This window comes from Triturus cristatus, chromosome 7 (genome assembly GCF_964204655.1).
Source record: "Triturus cristatus chromosome 7, aTriCri1.1, whole genome shotgun sequence".
NCBI classification, from domain to species: Eukaryota; Metazoa; Chordata; class Amphibia; order Caudata; family Salamandridae; genus Triturus; species Triturus cristatus.
Genome location: NC_140590.1, coordinates 886,368,771 through 886,393,633, shown reverse-complemented (window position 1 = coordinate 886,393,633; position 24,863 = coordinate 886,368,771). Strand labels below are relative to the sequence as shown.

The following is a 24,863-nucleotide window of genomic DNA, read 5'->3' as shown; positions in this document are numbered from 1 at the left end:
AATCTGCGGCATGGCCTCTTTGAAGGCTTCTAATATATGCAGTGTTGCCGAAGGCCTATGGAATACAGGGGGCTTTGGGATCATGTTGGGGCAAGGAAATCTGCAGCAAACTTGGCGGTTAAATGGTGAGAACAACTAGTATTGCAATGCCCTCTCCTTGGACTTGGACCAGCAGGATGGTAAAACATCCCAGACTTTTTTGGGACTTCCAAGAAAACCTAGAACAGGAGTTGGACATTCCACAAAACAAGTCACAGGTGTGAGACCAGGGCCTGAGACCCAGCGCTGGAGAAGTGCCAGGGTTTAGACATACCCTATCACACCAAATTTCTTTTCTTCAACAAATTGTAGAAAGCTGGGTGCGTGGGAACCTGGCTGTTTATTTAATGTACCAAAATGATGTACACTATGTAGAAAGTTCAGACCTTTTTTTGACTTACAGCGCTTAAACTAATCATCTCAAATGCCCTTTTGCAGAAGCGTGGGCAAAATCAAGGGGGGGGGGGTTCTACTGGGGGAGGGGGGGGGGGGAGCAGGTCTCGGGTCTATGGAGACGCAGTTTGCTTCAATAAACTCGGGCTGGAGGGCTTGGTGCATAGGTGTTTTGCCTGGTGGGTCGCAGAGATTGAGGCACCCACGGTTTGCAGTGACCCTACAGAAGAGGGAGAAGAAACACAGGATGACTACTTCGGGCATGGAGCTGGCCTCAGGTAAGTCCTTTGACATGCAGGTCAATTTTGGCAGCGACATGTTTGGGCCGAATGTAGAAAGCTGGCTCTATATAGTGAACCAAAATGAGGTACACTGTGTAAAGATTCCAGGCAAACCCCCAGTTGGCTGACAGAGGCACAAATTCACTTTTGTGGCAGTGTGGGCGAGCAGTTCGGTCTATCAGAGGGTAGTGCTAAACTATTACAAATCAGTGAGTGAGACATTCAAAGAAATTATACCAATGTGTAACTACACACTTTTATATGAATTTAGATACCAAGATCAGAATCACGCAAATACTTAAAGTTATGAATTTTTATAGTATTCAAAAGTTGCAATTTTTGGGAGAGGTAATGTTATCCTATGGGAGAGAAAACATACCACATTCAGCCAATGAATAGCGACTTTTGGAACGGTTCATCTGGACTTAAGTTGAGTATGGGGCGGCAACTAGAAGTCCAGAATGGCCAGTCCCAAGGACGGGCTTGGCTCATGTAGATCTCAAGAGCCTGTTGGCACCGTCACTTTCCTCAGACTGGGGCGGAGGTGTGGGTAAAGAGGCACTTTGAGGTGTCGGCAGTCGGCACCTCACTGGTCTTTGGTTCTACGGGAGGGGCAACCAAGAGAGATGGGCCACTGTGTAGGTCACTGTCGAGGCGTGCAGGTTAATTTTCCTCAGCATTGGTGTCCGGACTGGACAAAAGCCTTGGCTGCTGAAAAGGGGCCAGTACCCCATTTATTTTGTGCTTTGCCGCTCGAGTCGGTCCTGGCTTTCCCAACTTGGAGGGAGGATGAAGCAGACCTGTGGGAGCACAGTGACTGCTTCCTTGGCAGCTGCAGTCCAGGTTGGCGGCAGGATGGTACACAGGACTTTGCTTTTTTGGTGCCTGCGGCTGCAGGAGTGTAGCTCCTCTATTGCAAGGGAGTCTTTGGCAACTGGCAAAGCGCTGGAAGCCATCTGGGTTTCTTGTGGTCTAAACAGCGGCAGGACAAATTGGTTGCGCCTTGAAGGTCAGATGACGAAGTCAGGTTTGGCGCAATGTCAAGTGTCTGTTCTCAGGACAGCAGTCTTCTTTGTCCACTTTTTGTCAGCCGAAATGTGAAGTCCTGGTATAAGGGGAGGTCCTCCTAAATACTCAATATAGGGGCATTTAGGGAAGTGAGTAGTAGCCAATGGGCTGCTTACCGCTGGGGGGGGGGGGGGGGGGGGGACTACAACCTCTAGATGACCAATGTCTTTGCAGTGGGCATCACCTGGTCCTAGAATTCAAAATTCCACCACACACAAGATGGTGGAATTCCTAACCTAGTGTTCACTTCAGCCCGGAAGTGCAAGACGCCTCTGGCATAGATTTTCCCGCCTTTCCTGGTACCAGATGGGCCCAGGGGTGGCATTTTACCAGTCAGGGGAAGCTTTGGGTCACATATCAAAGGCAGCAGAGACCTTTGAAGCTTCCTGCCTTGATATGCAGATAAGTCATCCTGCTTGGAAGCAGTGCAAACAACCTGCAGCGCCGGCATGGTTTCTGACCTGAGAGCAGGGCTCTCACCTCCTAGGGGGCCAGAAACTAGTCTGAAGCGGTAAGCTGGACTGGACCAGTCACCCTGCATAGTAAAGGACTAGTTTGGTTCAGGGGGTACATCTAAATTATCCAATGGGTGTATGTATTACCAGATGCATAAATGGTGTCAGTGTGGGTTTATTAATAGGCGGTGTTTGATAACAAACACCATAGGTTTTGGTGGAGCCATTATAAAGCTGGGTAACTTGTTTTTGACCAGTGCCCAGTACATATCTTAAGGAGGCTTTCCTGCTCACTTGTAATACCTAGTAATATAACTAACATCACAGGGCCATATCTGCTCATGCAGATATGTCCTCACAAAGTAATAAACCCCACCTTATGGCTCGAAGGCCTGTTGAAGGGTGACTTCTATTAAATGCAGTCACTTTGGCATGGCACACAGGAGTGTGCCATATGTTTTCACTCATGTTTTGGACCATGTCGCATAGCCTGCGATGGCAGTCTGGAATTTGCGTGTGTCCCTTAGGGTGGCATAACATATGCTGAAGCCTTTAGGGACCCTCTTTAACATCCATGCCCTAGGTACCTGCGACATCATTTACTAGGGACTTACAGGGCTGCTAAAGACCTTAGCCTATTGTAGAATTATTAGACATCAGCTTAATATCAGTACAATAGAGAACAAGAAAGAAGGGGGGGCAACCATAAAAAAAGCCCAGTTTGACACTAAACACAAACCAGCTTTGCTGGTACCCCAGGTATTTATGTTGGGCAGCTCCTGGGCGTCCTGGCAACTCCAAACTTGGAGGGGAGCCCGATCTGACCTCCTGGAGCACGGTGACCACTTCCAGCGTGGCTGCTGTGTTGGTGGACTCAGTGGTCAGAAGATTGGTGTACTGGACATCGCGGTCGGTGCCTGCAGGAAAGTGGCTCCTCCACGTCAAGAGCGGTGCTCTAGTTGATTGACTGAGAGCTGGCAGCCTTCCAAGTCTTCTGGAAGATGCAGTTGCAGGGCGAGTCAGGTCTGGGGAATTGTCGGAGCAGGCAGGGTTTGGTGCTACAGTCCACAGCTAGTGCTCTGTTCTCGCTTTGTTCAGCTCTTTGTTCATCCTGGTGTCAGGGGGTCCTACAACAATGAATTTTGGGACGTTAAGGAGAGTTAGGGTAGTAGCCAATGGGCTATTTACCCTTGGGATCACTACACGCCTTGTATGACTACTTCCTGTGGGGAGAGGGCATAATTGTGCCCCAGAGTTCTCAATTCCATCAGAAGCAAAATGTTCAAACCCTTCTTTCCTGGAGCGCATCAAGCAGCCCACCTTAGGGTTGTGACTAGCCTGGTGGTGCAACACGCCTACTTGCATTGCTAATGTTGCGCTTTACCTGGTGCCGAATGGGCCTCAGGGCGGAGGGTGGTATCTACCAGGTCTGGGAGAAGCCAGGGTCACATTTCAAAGGCAGCAGGGGCTTTGAAGCCCCTGGTCTTGATCTGTTAAATCACTATCACTAGCCATCCTGCTGGAGGCGGTATGAAAATCTTCGTCCAGAACAGGAGTTTCTGGCCTCAGAAACCATGGTCACTCACCTGCAGGGGAGTCAAAAACTTGTCTGTGGTGGCAGGCTGGACGATACCAGTAAGCCAGTACACTAAGAGGCTGGCAGGTTCTCAGGGGGAATCTCTAAGGTACCCTCTGAACATTTTTAAATAAAATACTGACATCAGTACAGACTTATCAAGACAAGGTGTTTGATACCAAACACCTTAGGTTTCAGTAAAGCCATCATGTAGCTGTGAAATTCGTAATGATCAGTGCCCATTACAGATACCCAAGATGGCTTCCCTGTTCAATTTCAGTATCTAATAATTGAACTAGACAGCACAGGGGGAATATCTACTAATGCAGATATGGCCACGCATGTAATAAATTATATAATGCACCCTGCCTTCGAGGTACAAGGCCTGCTGCAGGGATGACTTCCATATACTGCACACAGAGTCAGGTTTTCACATTTGTTTGAACCAGTCACACAGCCTGCACTGGCAGTCTGCATGAATTGGTTGGTGAGTGCATCAGGGTGGCACAAGGTATGCTGCAATCTGTAGGGTCCCTCTTTAGTACCCATGCCTTGGGTACCATTTATTAGGGACTTGGAGGTGCTAAAGGTTTTGTCAACTGGGACGAATTGAACAGTTACCTTGTTTTAGGATGAGAGCCCTGGGGACCAGATTAGCAGGAACCCAGTGCACTTCAGTCAAAATTGCATCAACAAGGAAAAAGTGCGGGTGACCATGCCAAAAAGGGGCACTTACCTACACAGACCACAGTAGGAGCGAAACTACGAATGTGTGTCGGGTGGCATTTAAAGAATGGATGGGCTGCCAGCATACCGTTGATGGGACTATGTTGCTGTGCTCTGACTTCATAAGTGCAGATTCCAGGCACTCTCGCAATGGGAAAGGGGAGCACAACTGAATCAGCTGCCTTGATTTCACCAACGCTAGCACAAGCCATTGCAACCAATCTTAAGGTGGTAGGGTATGATGCCACTGCTTTCTGTAATTCTCTAATCCTAAAAAAGTCAGATTACTGCTCCTATCTCCACAAGGTGAAGGGTCGGCAGGATGGGACCAAGCCCCCAGAAATCAGAAAGACGATCCCCAAAACAGGACAACCTGCCTTAAAGTACTCAAGGGGTGTGTAATTTATGTGCACTGTGCCTGTAAGGCCCAAGGTTCTTGCATAAGCAAAAGCAGACCAAGGCTCTGCCCTCACAGATTGATCTATTCTACGGAGACTTCTGAAGGATACATTGCCAAAGAGACTATTTAAGTGACCATAGGACGCTTATAGCAGCAGACAGCTGTTTACATGTAATTTACTTGGGGAGCATTTCATGCTGGAAAAGTTTAAAACTCAAGTCAGATTGCACAAATATAGCCATGCAGCATAGTTTTACACTGGCATTCCACTTGATCACACAAACAGTAAAGATGATTTTACAAGACATTTTGTTTAACCCCTTCAGTGCCCATGACGAGATAGTCTCGTCATGGAGCGCGGTTGCGCTGTGCCCATGACGAGACTCTCGTCATGAACCCCGCCCGCTAATGAAACGCCCTGCACAGGGCGTGGAAAGGACGGGGCACTGAAGAGGTTAAAGCTACAAAAAAAAAAACAAAAAAAAAAACACACAAATTAACTTGTGCAAACTTACCATGTAATTTTTCCATTTCCATCACCAGTTCTTCACTCTGAAGCTTTCCTTCCTGATGAACATACTCTAGAATACAATTAAGAACACATCAAACTATGACGGGGGGATGTACATTTTCACCAATGCCCAACATTCGCACCGGAAAGTCTTTTTCCAATACTGGTAGAAGAAATAGATTCAAAAACATTGTAAAGATCTTCTGAACAAGTACAATTTCAAAACCGTTTTAGGAAACCCAGATATGGTTTTTTACGAGCAAAACAAGGTGGCAAATCTTCATGAGAAGGAGGGTGGGAAGTTACATGTGATTTTGAGAGCACAGGAAATACTGTCATTTAGCGCTATATTTAAGTGATGAAATGCATCCTAGCATTAGTCTGATTCAAGGATGCATACTGCACTAAAAATAACTGCACTAAAAATATGAAATTGCAGCAGCCAGCTGCTCATTCTGGTTGTAGGCAAGCTATAGTGTTGCCGTGAACAGTGGCATAATTACACAACATGGCATCATTTTGTGTAACAAGCTTAACACAATTCTGGAAATTACACAAGCATAACCCAAACTGCACCCAGGTCTAATTTTGAAACTATGCCAAACACAACTATAGGTGCACAAGCCATAGGGTTTCCTAGATTGGCATACTTGTTACAACAACATTCATTAAGCCCCTTTAGAGTATAGACATTTGGAGTACAGCTAGTAGTGGAATGTTACATTTCTTGAAACCTGGCAGGACTGCACAATTGCCCTGTTTTTGTACAAACTGCCCATTTTTGTTATACAGCTTACTAGATAACTAAAGTACACTTCAGGTACCCCATTTGCTTTACTGTTGGTCATGAAAAAGAAAACTAACATCTTGCACTAATGGTAGGTGGGCAAAGATACTCACCCTCTCAGAGGGAGGGCTGCTAATCACACTCATATCCCATGCAACGTATTTACTAACAATGGATTAGTATTTCAGGGGTACAGGCCTTTCCGGTGACCCTTAGGGAAGAATGCTCTGCTGGATTACATGTTAACCTCATAACTATGGCTAAAATCCATCACCCTAATGTGTGGTACAGGTAAAGCCTACGTGCAAATGATATACTAATACCAAGGGAAACGTGTGGTCCTTCGGAACATTGCATTCTGCACAAGATAAATCTCTTGCGCGAGGACCTTTTAACACCAATGGTAGAATTGGGGTGGATGTCATCTCAATGGGCCATGACATCTGACACTCCGAGCTGAAAGCCACTAGATCTGCACAAAGACCTAGTATTTGAGCTGCACTGCATCATGGAGCTCCAATGCTGCTTAACCAAGAAAGCTGATAGTGTACCTCAAAACTGCCTGTACTCTCATCTTACCCAAGACGTAGTACCCCAGTGCATCCTCAGCATGGGGTCCAGTTCTGTTGACTGGGGGATTTAAGAACTCTGGAACAGTTTTAAACCACCTTGCTAGACCACCTAGTTTCACAGAAACATTTATAGCCACGGCCAAGGAAAATGCCCCTTTGACATGCACACACTGACTTTTAGCCTGGTAAATGATGTGATTGGGGATCTGGTTAGCAGGAACACAGTGCACTTTCAGTCAATGTCAGAACTCCTTCCCAAAACTGTCCCCTCGATTGGCATAATGTTTGGCACAGTTTGTAAGTCCTTAGTAAATGGTACCTAGGACCGGAGGTACTAAAGAACTAAGGGCTGCAGCACGAATTGTGCCACCGTAAGGGGCCCCTCACCAAGCCCATGCAAGACTGCCATTGCAGGTTGAGTTTTGGTGCAGACAAAAGAGAAAACACAACATCCCTGTGTGCCATGTTCCCTGTCACTGCATGTCATATTTGTAAGTCACTGCTACAGCAGGCCTAACAGCCATAAAGCAGTGTGCTGAATATTACATGCGATGTCATACCTGCATGAGCAGATATGCCCCTGTGCTGGTCAATCCTATTACTGACAGTGTAAGTGAATAGGGAAGCTATTTAAAAATATATGCTGGACACTGGTGAAACAAGTTCCCCAGCTATACGACTTAAATGAAAAGAGGGATGTTTGGCATCAAACATCTTATACTGGCAAACCCACAGGGATGTCAGTGGTGGATTTGCCAATACATGCACCCAGAAGGCTCTTTAGAGGTGCCCCCTGAAAACCTACCAGCCTTTGGTATGCTTGTTGACTATTTTCTGGCAGCCTGCCACCCAAGACGCTGTTCTGACCTACGGTGAGAGCCTCTGCTCTCAGGAGACTCCAAACAATTCTGTCTGGGAAGACAGTGGTACACCCCCCTCCGACAGGATGACCTGCATACAAGCCATCCTTGTGCGACAAGCTTTAAAGGGCTGCTGTAGAAAGCTGGCTTTGTATATACTATACCAAAGTGCATGTAGCACAAGACGAGCTGACCCCACTAAACACCCATGAGATTACTTGTGATAAGGTTTCATTTGTCTTCCAAGACACCATAAATAAGCTGGGAAACCTATTTAGAGTACATACCAAAGGTGGCCCACCGAGAGGTGAGGCCAAACGTACTCTTATGGACGGTTGGTATACGCAAGATTGCAGAAAGAAGAAATCTGCCTTAATTGCTGCTCTCAAAACTAGGATTATACCCAAGATTCAGATGGCCAGGAAGGAGTATAAGACCACTGTCGCCAACGCCAAAATGTTTTGGGAAGAACAGTATTGGCAGGCATTAAGAGAGGCTTCCCTCAATCGAGACTCTGGCTCCTCCTGGGAAACAATTAGATCTTAAAACAGACCAGCCCATGCACTTTTAACATGTAATATGAGCACGGCTTGGTTCGAGCATTTTCTTAAACTTTACTTTTCTCGGCCTGAAGATGCGGGGACGCCTCCTTTTGAAGGGGTGCTTTCTTCTATGGACTCACTGAGCGTCGACCCCTTTACCGATAGGGAAGTGATCTATGCCATCAAGTCCATCGTCCCCCTGAAGGCAGCTGGGCCTGTTGGCATTCCTGGTGACGTCCTTAAATTAGATCCATCCAGATGGGGGAAGCTCCTCTCTACCCTAATCAATGCCATCAGTAACGGTGCCCCGGTCCCCGAATCTTGGAAAGGGGGCCGAGGTTGTTCCCATTTTTAAAAGGGGCGCTAGAGATGACCCAGCTAACTATCGCCCAATTAGTCTGATTGACTCATCCCAGAAGGTGACCGGGAAAGTGATTTTGGAGAGGATCTTATCCTGGGCGAATGACAATATCCTCTCAGACTATCAAGCAGGATTTAGGGTAGGGACAGGCACCATAGAACAGGTCATTAGACTGTTTCTCATCTATTGGAAGGTTGTCCTTCTTGGAAAGGGCAGCCTCTATCTTGCCTTTATAGACCTTAAAACAGCGTTCGACCGTGTTCCCCGTGATACCTTGTGGTGCGTCCTGGCCAACATGACTATTCCTTCTTATTTGCTGGCTCTATTAATAAAACTCCATGAGGGAAATTACGCTCAAGTGCGCTGGGGCCCTCAGGGCCAGAAAACAAAGAATCCCAGTGAACAGGGGCGTCCGCCAGGGATGTGTTCTTGCCCCTACCCTTTTTTCACTTTGTGAACGGAGTAGTGGAACATCTGAAAAAAGTTCCTTCTGACGCACCATCCCTGGCGGGCGAACGCATTCCAACTCTCCTGTTTGCTGACGACACTCTTCTGTTGTCCAAATCACCCATGGGTCTACAAACCCTCCTTGATAGTTTTCAAGCTTTCTGTAGTGCTAGAGGCCTTATTATAAACACTACTAAAACAAAATACCCAATTCTGAATCCACCTAGAAAATTAGGGAGGCCCCCAGTCTTAAATGCGGTTACCCTTAAACGGGTACAAGAATTCGATTATCTGGGCATTCGTATTACAGACACCATGCGCTGGTCATCCCATTTACAAAAGATGCTCTTAACCCACAAGAGGGTTACTGGTGCCCTCCTTAGGGAACATCGTACCTCTACATCTAGGCCAACAGCTCCAGCTCTGGATATATACAAAGCAAAAGGTGTGAATTCGGCACTCTACGGTGCCGAATTATGGGGCTTAAATAACATTGACGAGCTTGCCAAGTCCGACTCTAGATTCTATAAGGAATTGATGGCACTTCCACAGAGCACTCCTTTAGTGCCCTTACTAATGGATCTAGGGTGCCATGCAATGAAAGACTTGGCAAAAGTACGCCCCTTACTCCTTTGGGCCCGGCTCTGGCAGACCCCTGAGCTAGCCAAATATGCGGAAGGCCTAACCGAAATACTGTCTATGCCTTCTTGGCATAAAATCAAATGGCTGAAAGACGTGAAGGCCTTGCTTTCCGACCTTGGCCTTAAAGATGCATGGGTAAATAGAACTTCACCCCCTAAAGCAGAGTTAAAGAAATTATACTGGAGTTGGGTGATTGCAAAAAGGAACTCTAGTTCCCATGGTGGCAGTAGAACCATTGAGTTTCTTATCCTCAAAGACTAAGTGTGTTATGAGCCTTATCTTGACATTATTCAAAAATCATATGACCGAGCCCTCTACATCAAGTTCAGGTTTGGAACCCTTCCGGTCCGCGAGTTGACCGCACGCTGGAAACCACCTTCCCAGACATCACCATTCTGTCCTTTCTGTAGGACCAAAGTTGAGTCAATTGCACATGTTCTATTTGCGTGCCCCAAATACAAAATTCTAAGATCTTACTGGCTTAAACCCCTATGTAGAACATTGGGTACACGTGACAATCATATAGCTTTGCGCATCTTGAAATCAGATGCGCGATCTCTCCACGTCTGTGCTTTATCAAAATTTTTGAGGTGGTCTTGGCTCCTAAGAACTAAAGCCCTCGCAGCCCTTAATTTAGTAGGCGGATTGCTTTTATTGCTTGTATATATTCTCTTTTTAAATTGTCCTATTTATAGTGTTTACATGTACTTTAAACCTCTTGCTTATTTTGGGAAGCATGACGACATTGTACTCACATGGCTTGTCCTTTGGTCCCACAAATCTTTTTCTGTATGTCATATTTGTATGTGCTTTTTAAGATCTGTTTTATCGAAATAAAGCTTATTTCATTCATACTATACCAAAGTGAGGTATAGTGTGCAGAGAGTCCAGTGGAACCCAAAAGGTAGGCAGAGGTAAAGTACATAGCACCTCACTCTCTATTGGAGGTAGTGGGGGGGGGGGGGGGGGGGGGGGGGGATGGGTCGAGCAGTAAGGCTTTATCAGAGGAAAGATAAATTAGTTATACTCCGCAAATTAATTCACACACTCAATGACAACTTCAGACCAATTGTTTTTGTATAAAAATATTTTAGTTATTTTATTTTCTAGAACCAAGCAAGCCTGGCACAGGTAAGTGATGCGTACTTTGCAGCAAATATACAGTTTGGATTGAAATTGTAAATGTACTTTGATTACAGTAGTTACTGAGAATGAAATGCTTTTCAAAATACAGTATGTATACTTTGTATAGGTCTTAGGAAAATTACAGGTAAGTTACTTTTGAGATTACTTTTCTTATACACAGTGCAAGTAATGCCTAGATACAGCACTGGGACATTTCCTGGAAACTGGTAAGTAAAAGCATTTTTGTTAGTACAATTTTAAAGATTTTCTTTAGGTTTTCAAACTCCACATTTAGAAACTTTTCCAAGAAAAACACAGTCTGTTATCCTAAGGAAGAAAATCGCGTTATCGGTTTCAGGGTAAGTATTTTCTGGAACCAAGCAACCTGGCACAAGTAAGCAATAAATACTTTAATAGTAATGCAGTTGTAACACAGTTTGGATTGCAATTGTAAATGTACAATGATTTGGTTACAGTAGTGTTCCTGATAATGCAATTGGTTCCAGAATACCGTACATATACTTTGTATAGGCTGTAGTAAAATGACCAGTTGATTACTTTGCAGATTACTTTCCTTACACAGTACAGTATACCTGGATGCTACACAGACTGTTCCTGTAAACAGGCGAGTAAGAGAGTTTGTTATTTGGTACAATTTTAAAAGGATTTTTTAGGTTTTCCAACTCCACACCTAGAAACTTTTCATAGAAAAACAGTCCATGTTATACTTGGGAGGAAAATGGAGGTATCGGTTAACAGGTAAGTACTTTATTGTGGGAGCTGGTATTCTGGGGTGACTCAGCGGTCCCCCAGAGTCAAGGATGCACTCTAGTTATACCCTCTGCCCAACTTGGGCGGCCGGGTGCTATCCAATGGGGGATAGGGGGCCTCCGGTTCGTGGCTGCTCGCAAGCAGGCCACTGGGTTGTGGGAGCAAAGCTCCTGGACTTACGCTCTGGGCAAATGGGGGAGAGGGGAGGGGTGGGTTGGTTAGGCCAGCACAACAGATGCACCCTCAGCGGCACTGGGGCAGCCAGGTGCGGACTGCTGTTTTGGCATCTGAAACCCTGTAGCTTTCAATGGGGAGTCTCCGGTTTGCAAGAGCACTACCACTTGGAGATGTAAGTTGGGATCTTGTGGGCTGGTTAGGCAGAGTCGATTTGGCCACCCAAGGATGTGGGGCGTCGGTGCAGAGGTGCCTTTTAGGGTTGATGATCTTACAAGTTCCTGGACACAGTTGAGGGGGGGGGGGGGGGGGGGCATTCCGGTTTGAGGCTGCAGGTGTCGGCTGGAGGCATGTTGGGGGTCACTGGATCTCTGGTCAGGGTCGCCAGGGATATCTCCTCTTGGTATTGGGCCACTCTAACCCGTGGGCGCAGGGTGGTGCAGACCAGCAGATCCTGGCGGAGCTGGAGTCAAAACAAATCCAGTGTTCACGGGAGACTGAGTCTTTGGGTTGGAAGGCAGGCAGGTCCTGCGGGTTTCGAGATGGTTTACTGCAGGACACATCGGGATTTTACTGGAGCAGGTTTGAGGTGGGGACAGGCCGGTAGGGCTGGGGCCAATTCAGTGGGCATCCTCTTGTTGGCTTCGGCACAGCTGTTCGGGCCTTCTTTTCTTCTGGTTTCTTGTCTGAGGAAACAAGGTTCAGAGGTGCCCCTAAATAGATTTATGGGTGTTACAGGTAGGTAAAATGTTTGGGTCCCTTTCCAGGGGTGGGTACACTCCCTATTATGCCACACTCGGGGGGCAGGGGGGGGGTTTGAGGGAGCATGAGCCTTTCCCTGGTTGGCCCCTCCATCTGCAAGGTGGCAGGGACAGAGTTGTGGTTCACTTCGCCTCCCCTACCCCCCGAAAGTAGCAGGCTCGCGACCCAGGGGGCCAGAAACATGTCTGGTGGTGGCAGCTGAAAGCAGACTCAGCCTGGACACTAGTGGTAGGTCGTTTTTCAGGGGGCATCTCTAAGATCCCACACTGGCATCAGTGTGGGTTTATTGTGCTGAGATGTTGGATACCAAACTGCTAAGTTTTCAGTGGAGCCATTATGGTGCTGTGGAGTTCGTAATGTCAGACTCCCAGCACCATATACTCTTAATGGCAACACTGCACTTACAATATCTAAGAATGGCCTTCGACACTGTAGGGGTACAGGGCTCATGCACCTGTACCCTCACCACTGGTATAGTGCACCCAGCTAGAGGGGTGCCTGATCTATGCCTGGGCAGTGGGTTGGAGGCATGGCACAGGGATGTGTGCCATGTCGACTTCACTTTGTTCTGCACCAAAACACGCAGCCTGCAAAGGCAGTGTGAGAGTGTAGTGGTACAAGGCCTCCAAAGGTGGCACAATAATTGCTTCAGCCCTTAGAGGTCCTCTGGTCACAGTGCCCTGGGTACCTGTGGTACCTTTTACCAGATACTGACCTGTGGCTAGAGATGCCAATGGGTTTAGGCTTCAATGCAGTTTTTTGGGGAAAGAACATAGGCCCTGGATACCTAGTTATCAGGAGCAATTCAGCAAGTAGTGAGGGCACCATGTAGAAATAGGGCACTTTCTCACAGCTGCTGCCTTTGAAATGTGAATCAGAAGAGGAAGCCGACACCTTTGACCAAGGCCCCCATGACACTTTGACGGGGGGTCAATTAGGTAGTTAACTAGGTGTGCCATCTCCAGGCTAGTACTACCCCTGAGGTAGGCTACAGTGAGGTGGACAAGATTTTTCAGAAGTAGCTATCTTTGTGATGGTATACTTCAGAACTCTGGGACAGGGTTATGCCCACTTCCCACAGGAAGTGGTCATATAGGGGGCATAGTGACCAAGGGTCAGTAGCCCATTGACTATTACCCTACACTCTAACACCTTTAAATTCTGTATTTAGGGGAGTCCCTGGCACCAGAAAAGCAGATCCCGAAGACCCAAGAAGACAGAACAGCTGCAAAAGCAAAGAAAGGAGAAGCAGCGGCTGACCTGGTACCAACCCTGGCAACCGGTCGGCATCCTTTGTCGAAAACAGCTCCCAAGTTCTATCTTCATGTAGTTGTGACTCCAGGATCGTGGGAAGACTGCCTGCCTTCGAAAGACTCCAGATCTCCTGTAAGCCGCAGACCTTGTCTAAAGAACTCCAGAGAAGGCGGCGCTAGGGCCTCCGGAACCACCAAACCCAACACCTTAAGCAGCTACTGCAATTGTAGCCTCTAAATCTGGGAGAAGCCACCAGTTGCCCAGCCTTTCAGAGAGAGTTCATTGAGGTTTTATCCCTCCTGGTCTCAGACGTTGCCTGCAGCCACTGCACGCAGGCCCCCCCTCTACCTAGACTGCTCCAGGTAAGGAAAAAAACAGACACCCAAGTACACCCTTGCACCTGGGCCTTGGAAAAGCAGACTAGAGGACTGAGCCCTCTTGCTGGTTCAGCCAGACTGGCTTCTTAGCCAGAGCCTGCAGCTTCTTTTTCTTACGTCATTTTTATTAATAACACAGTGCAAGACATTTGCAAAATACAGTTAAGTCTAAGGCTGCTCCACCGTACTACCACTAAGAACACTTGGGGATTGCGCTGCAAGCCCCTGTCCAGTCACAGGGGAACCCCTAGGCTCTTTAGACTGCATATAAACGTTTTGATATATCACATAAAGAGCCAGCTTCCTACACCAGGTCACCAGTGCCCTTTCCCTAAAAGAAGGCAACTGTTCAATTGCACCCCAATTGACAATACCTTTAGCATCTTTAAGTGCTTAGTAAATGGCAAACCAGGGTATGGGTACTAGAGAGGGTCCATAATGGCTGCAGCATGCATTGTGCCCACTCCTGACAAAACTCATGCCAGCTACCATTGGAGGTTGCATGAAATTATGCAAATGTGAAAAAATGACATGGCAAACATCCTATATGCCATGCCAAAGTCGCTGCTTCTAATATAAGTCAGTCACCCCCACAGCAGGCCTTATAGCACTAAGGATGGGTGCATTATATTACATGCAGGAACATATTTGCATAAGCAGACATGCCCCTGTGCGGTCTAGTTCAATTGCTAGATAGTACAAATGAACAGGGAAGTTATCTTAAGTACAAGATCAAGGAACCGGCCATTACCTCTACGTCCCTCGTCCTCGACCCAGTCATCACTAAGGAGGTATTCCACAAGACAGGAAACAAAACAGGAAACGCTTTTGTAGGCTCCACCCACCCTCCCGTCAGGGGCTATAAGAAACCAGCCAACCAAAAGCACATCCTGTTTTGTTTCCTGTCAGTGGACCTGACGGGGACGCTGGGGTAGGTGCCGGGCACTTACCTGCTTCTAGTTGCTGTTGTCCTGTGGTGTCCTCCTCTGCTGGGCTTTGGGGGCGCTGCTGGACCTCCGTGGGACTTCGTTGAATCGGGATGCGGGGCTTCCTGGATTCTCCAGGTTCCTGGTTGCTGGTCCTGCTGGGCTGTGCTGGCTTCCTGGGTGCCTGTTTCGCTGGTCACGTGAGTTTCTCCTTGCCTTTGCGGCATGGTGGTGGGTTTGGAGCTCCCGGGTTTGTGGGGCCGGGCGCTCCGTCTGCTTCCTTCCCTGCCTTCTGTGTGTGGCGCCCGGGGTGGGGTCCGGGCGCTCCATTCTCCGCTGCTATTCTGGAGCACTCGGGTTGGGGTGCAGAGTGCTCCGATTTTCTGTTGCGGTGCTGGCGCTGGCTCCGGACTGCGCCCGGGTTGGCTCCGGTGGCGCTGCTTCTCCTGGTCCTGGGAGCACTCGGGTTGGGGAACCGAGTGCTCCTTTGTTGTCAGTCGCTGTCGACGGCGCCTGGGTGGGCTCCGGTTGCGCTGCTCGTCTCCGGCCACGGAGCGCTCGGGTTGGGGGCCGAGTGCTCCTTCCTTTTCAGGCGATGTGGTCAGCGCCCGGGTGGGCTCCGGTTGCGCAGTTGCAGTTCGTGGGTTTCTACCTTCGGCGGCCGCGCGCTGCCTTGTTTTCTGGTTCCGTTTTTTGGCCACGCCCCCTTTTGCCTCGGTTTCACTCTCTGCCGGGTTGTTGGGGGCGGAGTTTTTCTCGGTTCCTTTTCTTGAAAAGGAGGCTGGTTGTCTGCTGGGCTGCTTTTCATTCTCAGTCTACGCTGCTCCGTGTGATCTTACTGTTGCTCTTCTGAATTACTTGTCTGCTGCTTTGATGGGGAAGCATCATAAGAAGAGGAGGCATGTGTCTCCTGTGTCTTCTTCCTCTTCTCCTCTGGACAGTGCGGATCCTGTTCCCCCTGGGAAGCGTCCTAAGCTGGATGATGACCATTTAAAACGTCTTATTTTGGAGACCTTGTCTGACCTGCAGTCCTCCAAAAAGTCTGCTGGGGGTCGTTCTGGTGGGAACGCGGTCCTTTATTCTGACATTTCCTCTTCGGGATCCTCTGATGATGCTTCCTTGGATGCGGTGGATCTAAAGGGAAAGTATATCTCCAGGGAACTGTTGCCAGACTTACTTTCTCATGTGCGTGTGAACATGGGGTTCCCGGATGACGCTGTGGCCAGTACTTCTTCGGATGCTGTTCTACCGCAATTTAGGAAGCCGGTTTCGTCTTCGCTTCCTGTGCATCCGTTTGTGATGGATGTACTCTTGAATGAGTGGAAGGACCCTGATCATATTATGTTGCCGCGCTTCATGTCAAAGCTTTACCCGTTGCAGGGCATGGAGGATTCTTTTCCTGAGTCTGTGCAGGTGGACTCCATTGTCGCTAGTTTGGTTGGCCGTCCTTCCATGGCTGATGATAACATTCTTCGGGATGGGGTGGATAAGAAGATTGACTCTGCTTTGCGTAAATCCTATGCTGGTTCTCACCTTGCCATACGTTCCGGTATCTACGGTGCTTATGTGGCTCAATCACTCCTGACTGACTTTAAGACTTTGTTTTCAACTATGCAGGAGGGTGGCTGCTGTCCTGATTTGCTGGAATCTATGGAGCGTCAGACTGAATTCCTTTCGGATATTGCTTTTGATTCTGTACGTGCTTCTGCTCTGTCTTGTGGTTCCTCTATCGCTGCCCGTAGGAATCTGCTGTTGAAGGGTTGGAATACTGATGCCGCACAGAGGTCCATGGCCTTACGTTTACCTTTTACTGGCCCTCGTCTCTTTGGGGATGCCTTGGAGGACAAACTGCATAAAGTGTTTAAAGAACGTAAACATTCCCTTTCCTTCCGGAGGCAACCTTCCCGTAAAGATTTTTCCTCTTCGCAGGCCAAGTCTTTTCGTCAACCTTCCCGGTTTCAGCAATCCTCCTTTAAAGGTTCTCGTGGAGCCGGTCGTGGTTTCCCTCGGAAGTTCCAGAAGAAGCCTCCTCGAGATGCTGGTCCTGGACCGCAGCGTTCCTGACTATGCCCCTCCGTTCGTGGATCCCACTGGAGTGACGCCCGTGGTTGGTGGGAGATTGAGGTTGTTCCTTCCAGCCTGGCGTCTGTCGACCTCGGATCAGTGGGTGCTGGATGTCCTGGACCGGGGGTATCGGATCGAGTTCCTGTCCCCTCCGCCTCCCTCGGGTGTAGTGCGGACTCCGACTCCCTTGTGCCGCTTCCGTCGCCAATCCTTGAGGGACGGTGTTCAGGCCCTGTTTTTCAAGAACGCTATTGTTCCCGTCCCCAGATTGGAGTGGGGTCTGGGGACCTATTCGATTGTTTTCCTGGTGCCGAAAGTCACGGGGGGATTCCGGCTTGTCATCAATCTCCGGAGTCTGAACCTATTTGTGAAGAAGATCCCGTTCAAGATGGAGACCTTGCAACGAGTGGTCCCGCTGATTCAGGCCGGATGGGTGTTTACTACTCTGGATCTCCAGGACGCCTACCTTCATGTGCCGGTGGCCCGGGAGGATCAGATGTTCCTGCGTTTCTGCCTGGAGGGTCGTCATTGGCAGTTCTGTGTCCTTCCGTTTGGTCTCCGGTCCGCTCCCCGAGTGTTCACCAAGGTGGTTGCTCCTTTGGTGGCCCTGCTTCACCTCCGGGGGGTGTCTGTGTTCCCCTACCTGGACGATTGGCTGCTCCAGGCTCCCTCCCCAGAGGTCATGTCTCAGCACCTTTCATTGACCATCCTTACGCTAGAAAGTCATGGTTTTCTAGTGAACTTTCCAAAGTGCCAGCTTCTTCCTGCCACTCGACGGACTTTCATTGGGGCCATCTTCGACTCCGTCCTGGGCAAGGTGTTCCTGCCGGATTCTCGGATTCAACGTCTTCAGTCCCTGTTGCGGATCTTGTTGTCCCAGGCTGCGGCCCCCCTTCTTCAGTGGCTCGAGGTTCAGGGTCATATGGCCGCTACTGTCTTCACGGTGCCCTGGGCCAGGGTTCATCTGCGGCCTCTGCTGTGGCATGTTCAGCGTTGGGTGCCGTTTCCAGTTCGGGACTATGCTCTGTCTGTGCCTGTGTCCTTGGGGGTGGTGTCGGATCTCCAGTGGTGGCTGGATTCCGCGAATCTCTCGAAGGGGATGTGGATTCACCTGCCGCCCCCTTTGGTGTTGACGACGGATGCCAGTGCGGCCGGTTGGGGGGCCACGTTGGGGCAGTGGTCTGTTCAGGCTCGCTGGCTCCGGATGGAATCCCGTCGCTCGTCCAATTGGAGGGAACTGTCGGCTGTGGCCAGGGCTCTTCGTTTCTTCCATTCCCGTCTGCTGGGGTGCAATGTCCTGGTGAGGTCAGACAACACCGTGACTGTGGCTTACATCAACCACCAGGGCAGTACTCGCAGCCCTTCCTTGAATTTGGTGGCTTGTGCAATTGCGGGTTGGGCGGAGCGTCATCTTCTGGCTCTCTCGGCTCAGCATATCCGGGGGGTGGACAATGTGGTGGCGGACGCATTGAGTCGCAGGTTTCCATCTTCCCTCTCCCTGTGTCTCTCCCCCGGGGTGTTCCGGTTGATCTGTCGGAGGTTCGGGACTCCCCTGCTGGACTTGTTTGCATCCCAGGCGAATGCTCAACTCCCCCTGTTTTGTTCTCGGTCCCCGGAGTCGGGTGCTTGGGGGGTGGAGGCGTTGTCTCTTCGGTGGCCCCCTTGGTTGCTGTACGCCTTCCCCCCCTTCCCCCTGATTCCTGCCTTTTTGCTGAAGGTCCAGCGGTTGGGTGCCCAGGTGGTAGCGGTCTTACCTCACTGGCCGCGGAGGTCCTGGTTCCCTTTGTTGTTGAGCCTGGCGGTGGGCCCTCCTTGGATTCTGCCACGTTATCCGTCTCCCCTGAGGTCCCCCTCCCCTTCTCTCCTGGTCCCTCTCACCTTGGCGGTTTGGAGGTTGAACGGCTGTCGCTTGGAGTCCGGGGTTTGCCTGATCACCTCATCACTGTGATGCAAGGTTCTCGTAGGGGTTCCACTTTGTCCTCCTACTCTAAACATTGGGCTTCTTTCTCCTCTTGGTGTGCGGGGCTTGGTCTCTCTCCTGTCTCTTGTCCTATCACTTCCGTTCTGCAGTTTTTCTTGGAGGGTTTTCAGAAGAAATATGCCTTGTCTACTCTGAGGGGCCAGTGGGCTGCTCTTCGGGCTTTCCGGGATCCGGCTTCTCTTCCTCCTGAGGATGGTTTGTTGGTTTCCCGTTTGTTCCGGAGTTTCTCTCTGTCATCTCCTTCTTCTCGCTCTCCGGTTCCTCCTTGGGATCTCTCTTTGGTCTTGGGTGCTCTGCAGTCTGCTCCTTTTGAGCCATTGGAGTCGGTGGACCTTAAGTTTCTCTCTTTTAAAGTGGCGTTTTTGGTTGCTGTGACTTCTGCCAGACGGTTGGGTGAACTCACTGCTTTACGTTGTTCTCCTCCCTTTTTGCGTTTCTTGGATGACGCGGTGGTCCTTTCTTTGGATCCTGGTTTTGTTCCCAAGATTCGTTCTAAGTTTCATTGCTCTCAGGAGTTGATTCTTCCTTCTTTCTGTCCTTCTCCTTCTTCCCCTGCTGAGTTGTTGCTTCACTCTTTGGATGTGCGGCGTGCTTTGTCCCTTTATGTTGCACGGTCTGCGGGGTTCCGTTCCTCGGACTCTCTTTTTGTGACTTTTGGTTTGGCTGGTCAGGGTAAAGCTGCGTCTCGGCTTACTCTTGGTCGCTGGATTAAGTCTGTTATTTCTTTGGCTTATCAGGGATCTGGTTTGCCTTGTCCTTCTGGTGTTCAGGCCCGTTCCACTAGGGGTGTTTCTGCTTCCTGGGCTGCTTTTCATGGGGTTTCCCTTGATGAAATCTGTCGGGCTGGGACGTGGGCCTCTGAGTCTACTTTTGTGAGGCACTATCGTTTGAATTGTGCTCTGTCTGACCGACCCAATTTCGGTAGTGGTGTGTTGCGTGCTGTGGAGGTTGTTCCGCCTCCCTGATTCTGTGTTTTTTCATTAAACTATTTTTGCTGCACGCCTCTTTGTGTTCGGTCTCTGTTTTCTGTGTGGTTTGCCAAAGGCCTGTTGTTGGGGGTGCTTTGGTATGCCTCCTTAGTGATGACTGGGTCGAGGACGAGGGACGTAGAGGTAATGCTATGATTACTTACCGGTAATCCCCATTACTCTTAGTCCTACTCGTCCTCGACCCAGTCATACTTCCCGCCCGCCCTCCCTTTCCAGGCCTTTGTTGCTTGGTATGTCAGGATGTGCTTTTGGTTGGCTGGTTTCTTATAGCCCCTGACGGGAGGGTGGGTGGAGCCTACAAAAGCGTTTCCTGTTTTGTTTCCTGTCTTGTGGAATACCTCCTTAGTGATGACTGGGTCGAGGACGAGTAGGACTAAGAGTAATGGGGATTACCGGTAAGTAATCATAGCATTACGAGTTCTACAGCTACATAATGGCTTCACTGAAACCTATGGTGTTTGGTATCAAACACCTAGTCTTAATAAACCCATACGGATGGCAGTAGTGGATGTATTAAAATATACACCAGGAGGGCAGCTCAGGTGCCCCCTGAAAACCTACCAGCCTCTTAGTGTGCTGGCTGACTGGTATTGCATCGTCCAGCCTGTCACCACAGACTTGTTTCTGAACCCCAGCAGGTGAGAACCCACACAAACCAGAAACAATGCCTGCTCCAGAGGACGATGTTCACACCTCCAGCAGGAAGGCTAGTGATTTAGCATATCAAGGCCAGGGGCTTCAAAGCCCCTGCTGCCTTTGATACGAGATCCTGGCTTCCCCCAGATATGGGAGATGACACCCTCCTGCCCCGAGGACCATTTGGCCCCAGGCCAGGTAGGAAATTAGCTACGCAAGTAGGCATGTGGCACCTCCAGGCTCGTCACACCCCCAAGGTGGGCTCCCTGATGTGCTTCACGAAAGAAGAGTTCCACCATCTTGATTTTGGTGATACTAGGAACTCTGGACACTGTAAATGCCTACTCACCACAGAAGTGGTCATATAGGGAGTGTAGTGACCCCACGGGTAAGTAGCCCATTGGCCATTACTCTTCACCCCACCACCCATTAAAGACCCTAAATTAAGTATTTAGGTGGCCCCTGACTCCAGGAACTTCGATTAGACTGACTCTAGAAGATGGACAAAGCCGAAGCAAGCAAGAACATGGGGCTAGTTGTGGACATTGACAACAATAGGTATTAAAATAAACTTTATCAGAATGAGATGCTTTAGGTAAAGACTTTTGCAATATGCAATTGACTTTTGTAAATACTGGTTACAGGTTGTTGCAATAGGCAACACAATTTCAAACACAATAATGCATGGAGTTCAATGGAAGTTTAAGTTATTTGCAATAGATTGCTTTCAGGAATACTTTTGTAACTCCAGGACTGGATCTTCGATTCAGTCCTGGGACAGTTGTTAGAAACAAGTGATAAAAGTCGACTTAGTTACTGTTGTGATTTTTAGGCAATATTTTGCTATTTTAAAAGTTGACAGAAGAAATTTTATAGAAAACAGTCAATGATTCCCTATGGAAGAAAATTCAAGTTGCAGGTAAAGTAGGTTCTCGTTACTTTTGTAATCCAGTACTGGGCTCCTAGGCTCAGGACTGGGACCTCTATCTAAAACAGGTAAGTAATTACATTTTCACAGTTGGTAGGATTTTTAAAGAATATTTGAAGTTTGTAAAACTCGACACTTTGAAGACATTTCACAGAAAAACAGTCAATGATTTCCTATGGAAGAAAATTGGGTTAATGGTAAGTACAGTTGTGAGTACTTTTCAGGGTCAGTGCTGGAAACCAAGATCCAGCACTGGGATCTCTCCTAATAGCAGGCGAGTATTTTCGTTTGTTACTCGGTTGATTTTTGGTGAATATTCTATGTTTTAGAAACTCCACACTTCGAAGACATTTTAGAAGAAACCAGTCAATGTTACCCTATGGAGGAAAATTGGGATATCTGCTTTTGGACAAGTACGCGACTGGCAGAGTTACGATTCTGGGCACAGACTCCAGGGTCAGGTAGGTACAGTTGTTATAACCTCAGCAGCACAGGGACAGCCAGGTGCAGAGTGAGTTAGGCCCAATGTTATCCTATGGGAGGCAGGTGGGCCTCGGTTGGTGGCTGTTGACTAGCAGGCCACGCGGCTGTGAGAGCTGGGCTCCTGGTCACTTGCTCAGGGCAAATGGGGAAGTAGATAGGTGTAGACGTTAGACTGTCAGGGCCACTCAGGCGGCTGGGTGCTTTTGAGCCTTCGGGCACTCAATGGATTTCAGTGGGAAAGCTCCTGATTGAACAAAGGCTGCAAGCTCGGGGACAAAGATTCTTCAGGTGCCACCACCACTTTGAGAGGTAAGTTGGGTAGTTGGAGGATAGGTAGGTACCCAAGAGTTGGGCCCAGGGGGCCGCAGGGCGCCGGGTGCAGGGGTGCCTTTCGCTGTCGGGAAATCTTACCCTCTGTTGATCGCAGTTGGGGGGTACCTGGTTCTGAGGCTGCAGGCGTCGTCAGGAGCATCGAGGTGAGTCCTTGGGTGTCGGATTCGGGGTCTGTCACCGGGGAGACGTCCTCGGGGTCTTTGTTCACTCCGGCACAGGCCAGGCTTGGCGGGTGCAGTGTGCATGGTTCGGGGCTGATGCCAGGGATTAGGAGCTGTTTTGAGCAAAGCCTCTGCTCATGGGAGCCCCAGGTGCTAAGAGCCAAAAAGGTAGCCAGGTCCTCCGGGGTTTGTAAGGTTGCTGGCCAGAAGAGGTGCCGGGATGTAGCAGGAGCAGGTTCGAGGGTCGACAGGCCGGTAGGGCTGGGGCCAAAGCAGTGCATGTCTTCCTCTTAGCAGCTGCACGGAATCTAAGGAAGGAAGGTTCAGGGTGCCCCTAAATACTACATTTAGGGGCGTTACAGGTAGGTAAAGAGCAGGGACCAATGGGTCCCTGCCCTGGGATGGGTACACCCCCCTATCCTGCCACTCTCCTGTGGGAGGTGGGCTGTAGCCTAGTCCCAATTGGGCAGGGCCTCCCATCTTCAAGATGGCGAGCGCCCGGAGATGTGCTTCCGCGCCTCCCACACCTGAGGGGTGGGGTTGGCAGGCTGACAAATCCCCTGTCCTTATTTGGGGTTTCCAGCCAGGCTTCTCGCCAGAGTGGGGGCAGCAAGTGGCCTGGGGAAGCTCAGAGGCAGCATGCCTTTGAAGCTTCCCCCTGCCCATCCTGGAGGAAGAGACCTAGCACCTCTCCCAGGATGTGCATTGTTGCAGGCCCAGGAGAGCGGGGGCTCTCCTACCCAGGGGTCCAGCAACAGGTCTGCTGTGTGGCAGCCTAGGTAGCCTCCCAGACCAGAGGGAGATTGTAGGTTAGGTTTCAGGGACTCTCCTACCCAGGGGTCCAGCAACAGGTCTGCTGTGTGGCAGCCTAGGTAGCCTCCCAGACCAGAGGTGGATTGTAGGTTAGGTTTCAGGGGGTATCTCTAAGATGCCCTTTTGGGTGCTTGGTACATTAAATCCCCCACTGGCATCAGTGCAGGTGTAATGTGCTGAGAAGTTTGAAACCAAACTTCAGTCTGCAGTGTTGCCATTATGGTGCTGTGGCGTTCGTGCTTGACTATCTCCCAGCACCATGTACTCTTCAATGGCAGCACTGCACTTACAGAGCCCAGGAATGGACCTGGGTACTGTAAGGGCACAGGGCTAGTGCTCCTGTGCCCACACCACTGGCATAGGGCACCCAGATAGAGGGGTGACTGATGTATGCCAGGGAAGTGTAGGTGGTGCGTTGGCACAGGGATGTGTGCCATATCAACTGTTTTGTCTTGCACCCAGACACTCAGCCTGCAAAGTGTGTGAGTAAGTGTGAGTGTGAGTGTGTGTGTACAGGGCCTCTAAGGGTGGCACAATGAGTGCTGCAGCCCTTAGAGGCCTTCCCTGGTCACAAGGCCCTGGGTACCATTTACCAGGGGCTGACATGTGGCCAGGGTTTGCCAATTTGGGTTTGAGGTTTTTAAGGAAGGAACATAGGCCTTGGGCACCTGATTGACTGAGTGTGCCCTTGACTCCTGCCAAAGTACATTCAGCAAAAAGAGGGGGCATATCATGCAAGAAAGATGGCACTTACTCACACAGGGCCACTTGGGCAGCTGGGTGCAGGGTGCTTTTGAGCTATCGGGCGCTCAATGGATTGCAATGGAGATGCTCAAGAACGAACAAAGGCTGCAAGCTCGGGGACGAAGATTCTTGAGGTGCGACCACCACTTCAAGAGGTACGTTGGGTAGTTGGAGGATAGGTAGGCACCCAAGAGTTGGGCACAGGGGGCGCCAGGGTGCCTTTTGGCGTCTGGGAAATCTTACCCTCTGCTGGTAGTGGTCCCTGGTTCTGAGGCTGCAGGAGTCGTCAGGAGTGTCGAGGTGGGTCCTTGGGTGCTGGATTCGGTGTCAGTCGCCAGGGGGACGTCCTAGTGGTCTTGGTCCACTCCGGCACAGGCCAGGCTTGGTGGGTGCAGATTGTGCAGGGTTCGTGGTTCCTGGCTGATGCCAGGGGTCAGCTACTTGCTTTGAGTAGTACCACTACTCGTGGGAGTCCCAGTTGCTGAGAGTCACAAGGTAGCCAGGTCCTCTGGGGTTTGTGAGGTTGCAGGCCCCTGTAGATGCCGGGGTTTAGCAAGAGCAGGTTCGAGGGTCGACAGGCCGGTAGGACTAGGGTCAGGGCCAAAGCAGTTGGTCTCTTCCTCTTGTTAGCAGCTGCACGGCGGGTCTGCTTGCTTCTTGATCCTTTGCGGTTTCGAGATCT

The 24,863-nt window shown here is 49.7% G+C and overlaps 1 protein-coding gene across 1 annotated transcript in view; it reads right to left on the bottom strand.

The window, feature by feature from the left end:
- Positions 1 to 24,863, bottom strand: part of HMMR (hyaluronan mediated motility receptor) — a 415,301-nt gene that overhangs the window by 262,073 nt on the left and 128,365 nt on the right. The window contains exon 8 of the mRNA XM_085617832.1: positions 5,454 to 5,519. Coding sequence (XP_085473958.1) covers positions 5,454 to 5,519 — 66 coding nt within the window. The remainder of the gene's footprint in view (positions 1 to 5,453; positions 5,520 to 24,863) is intronic.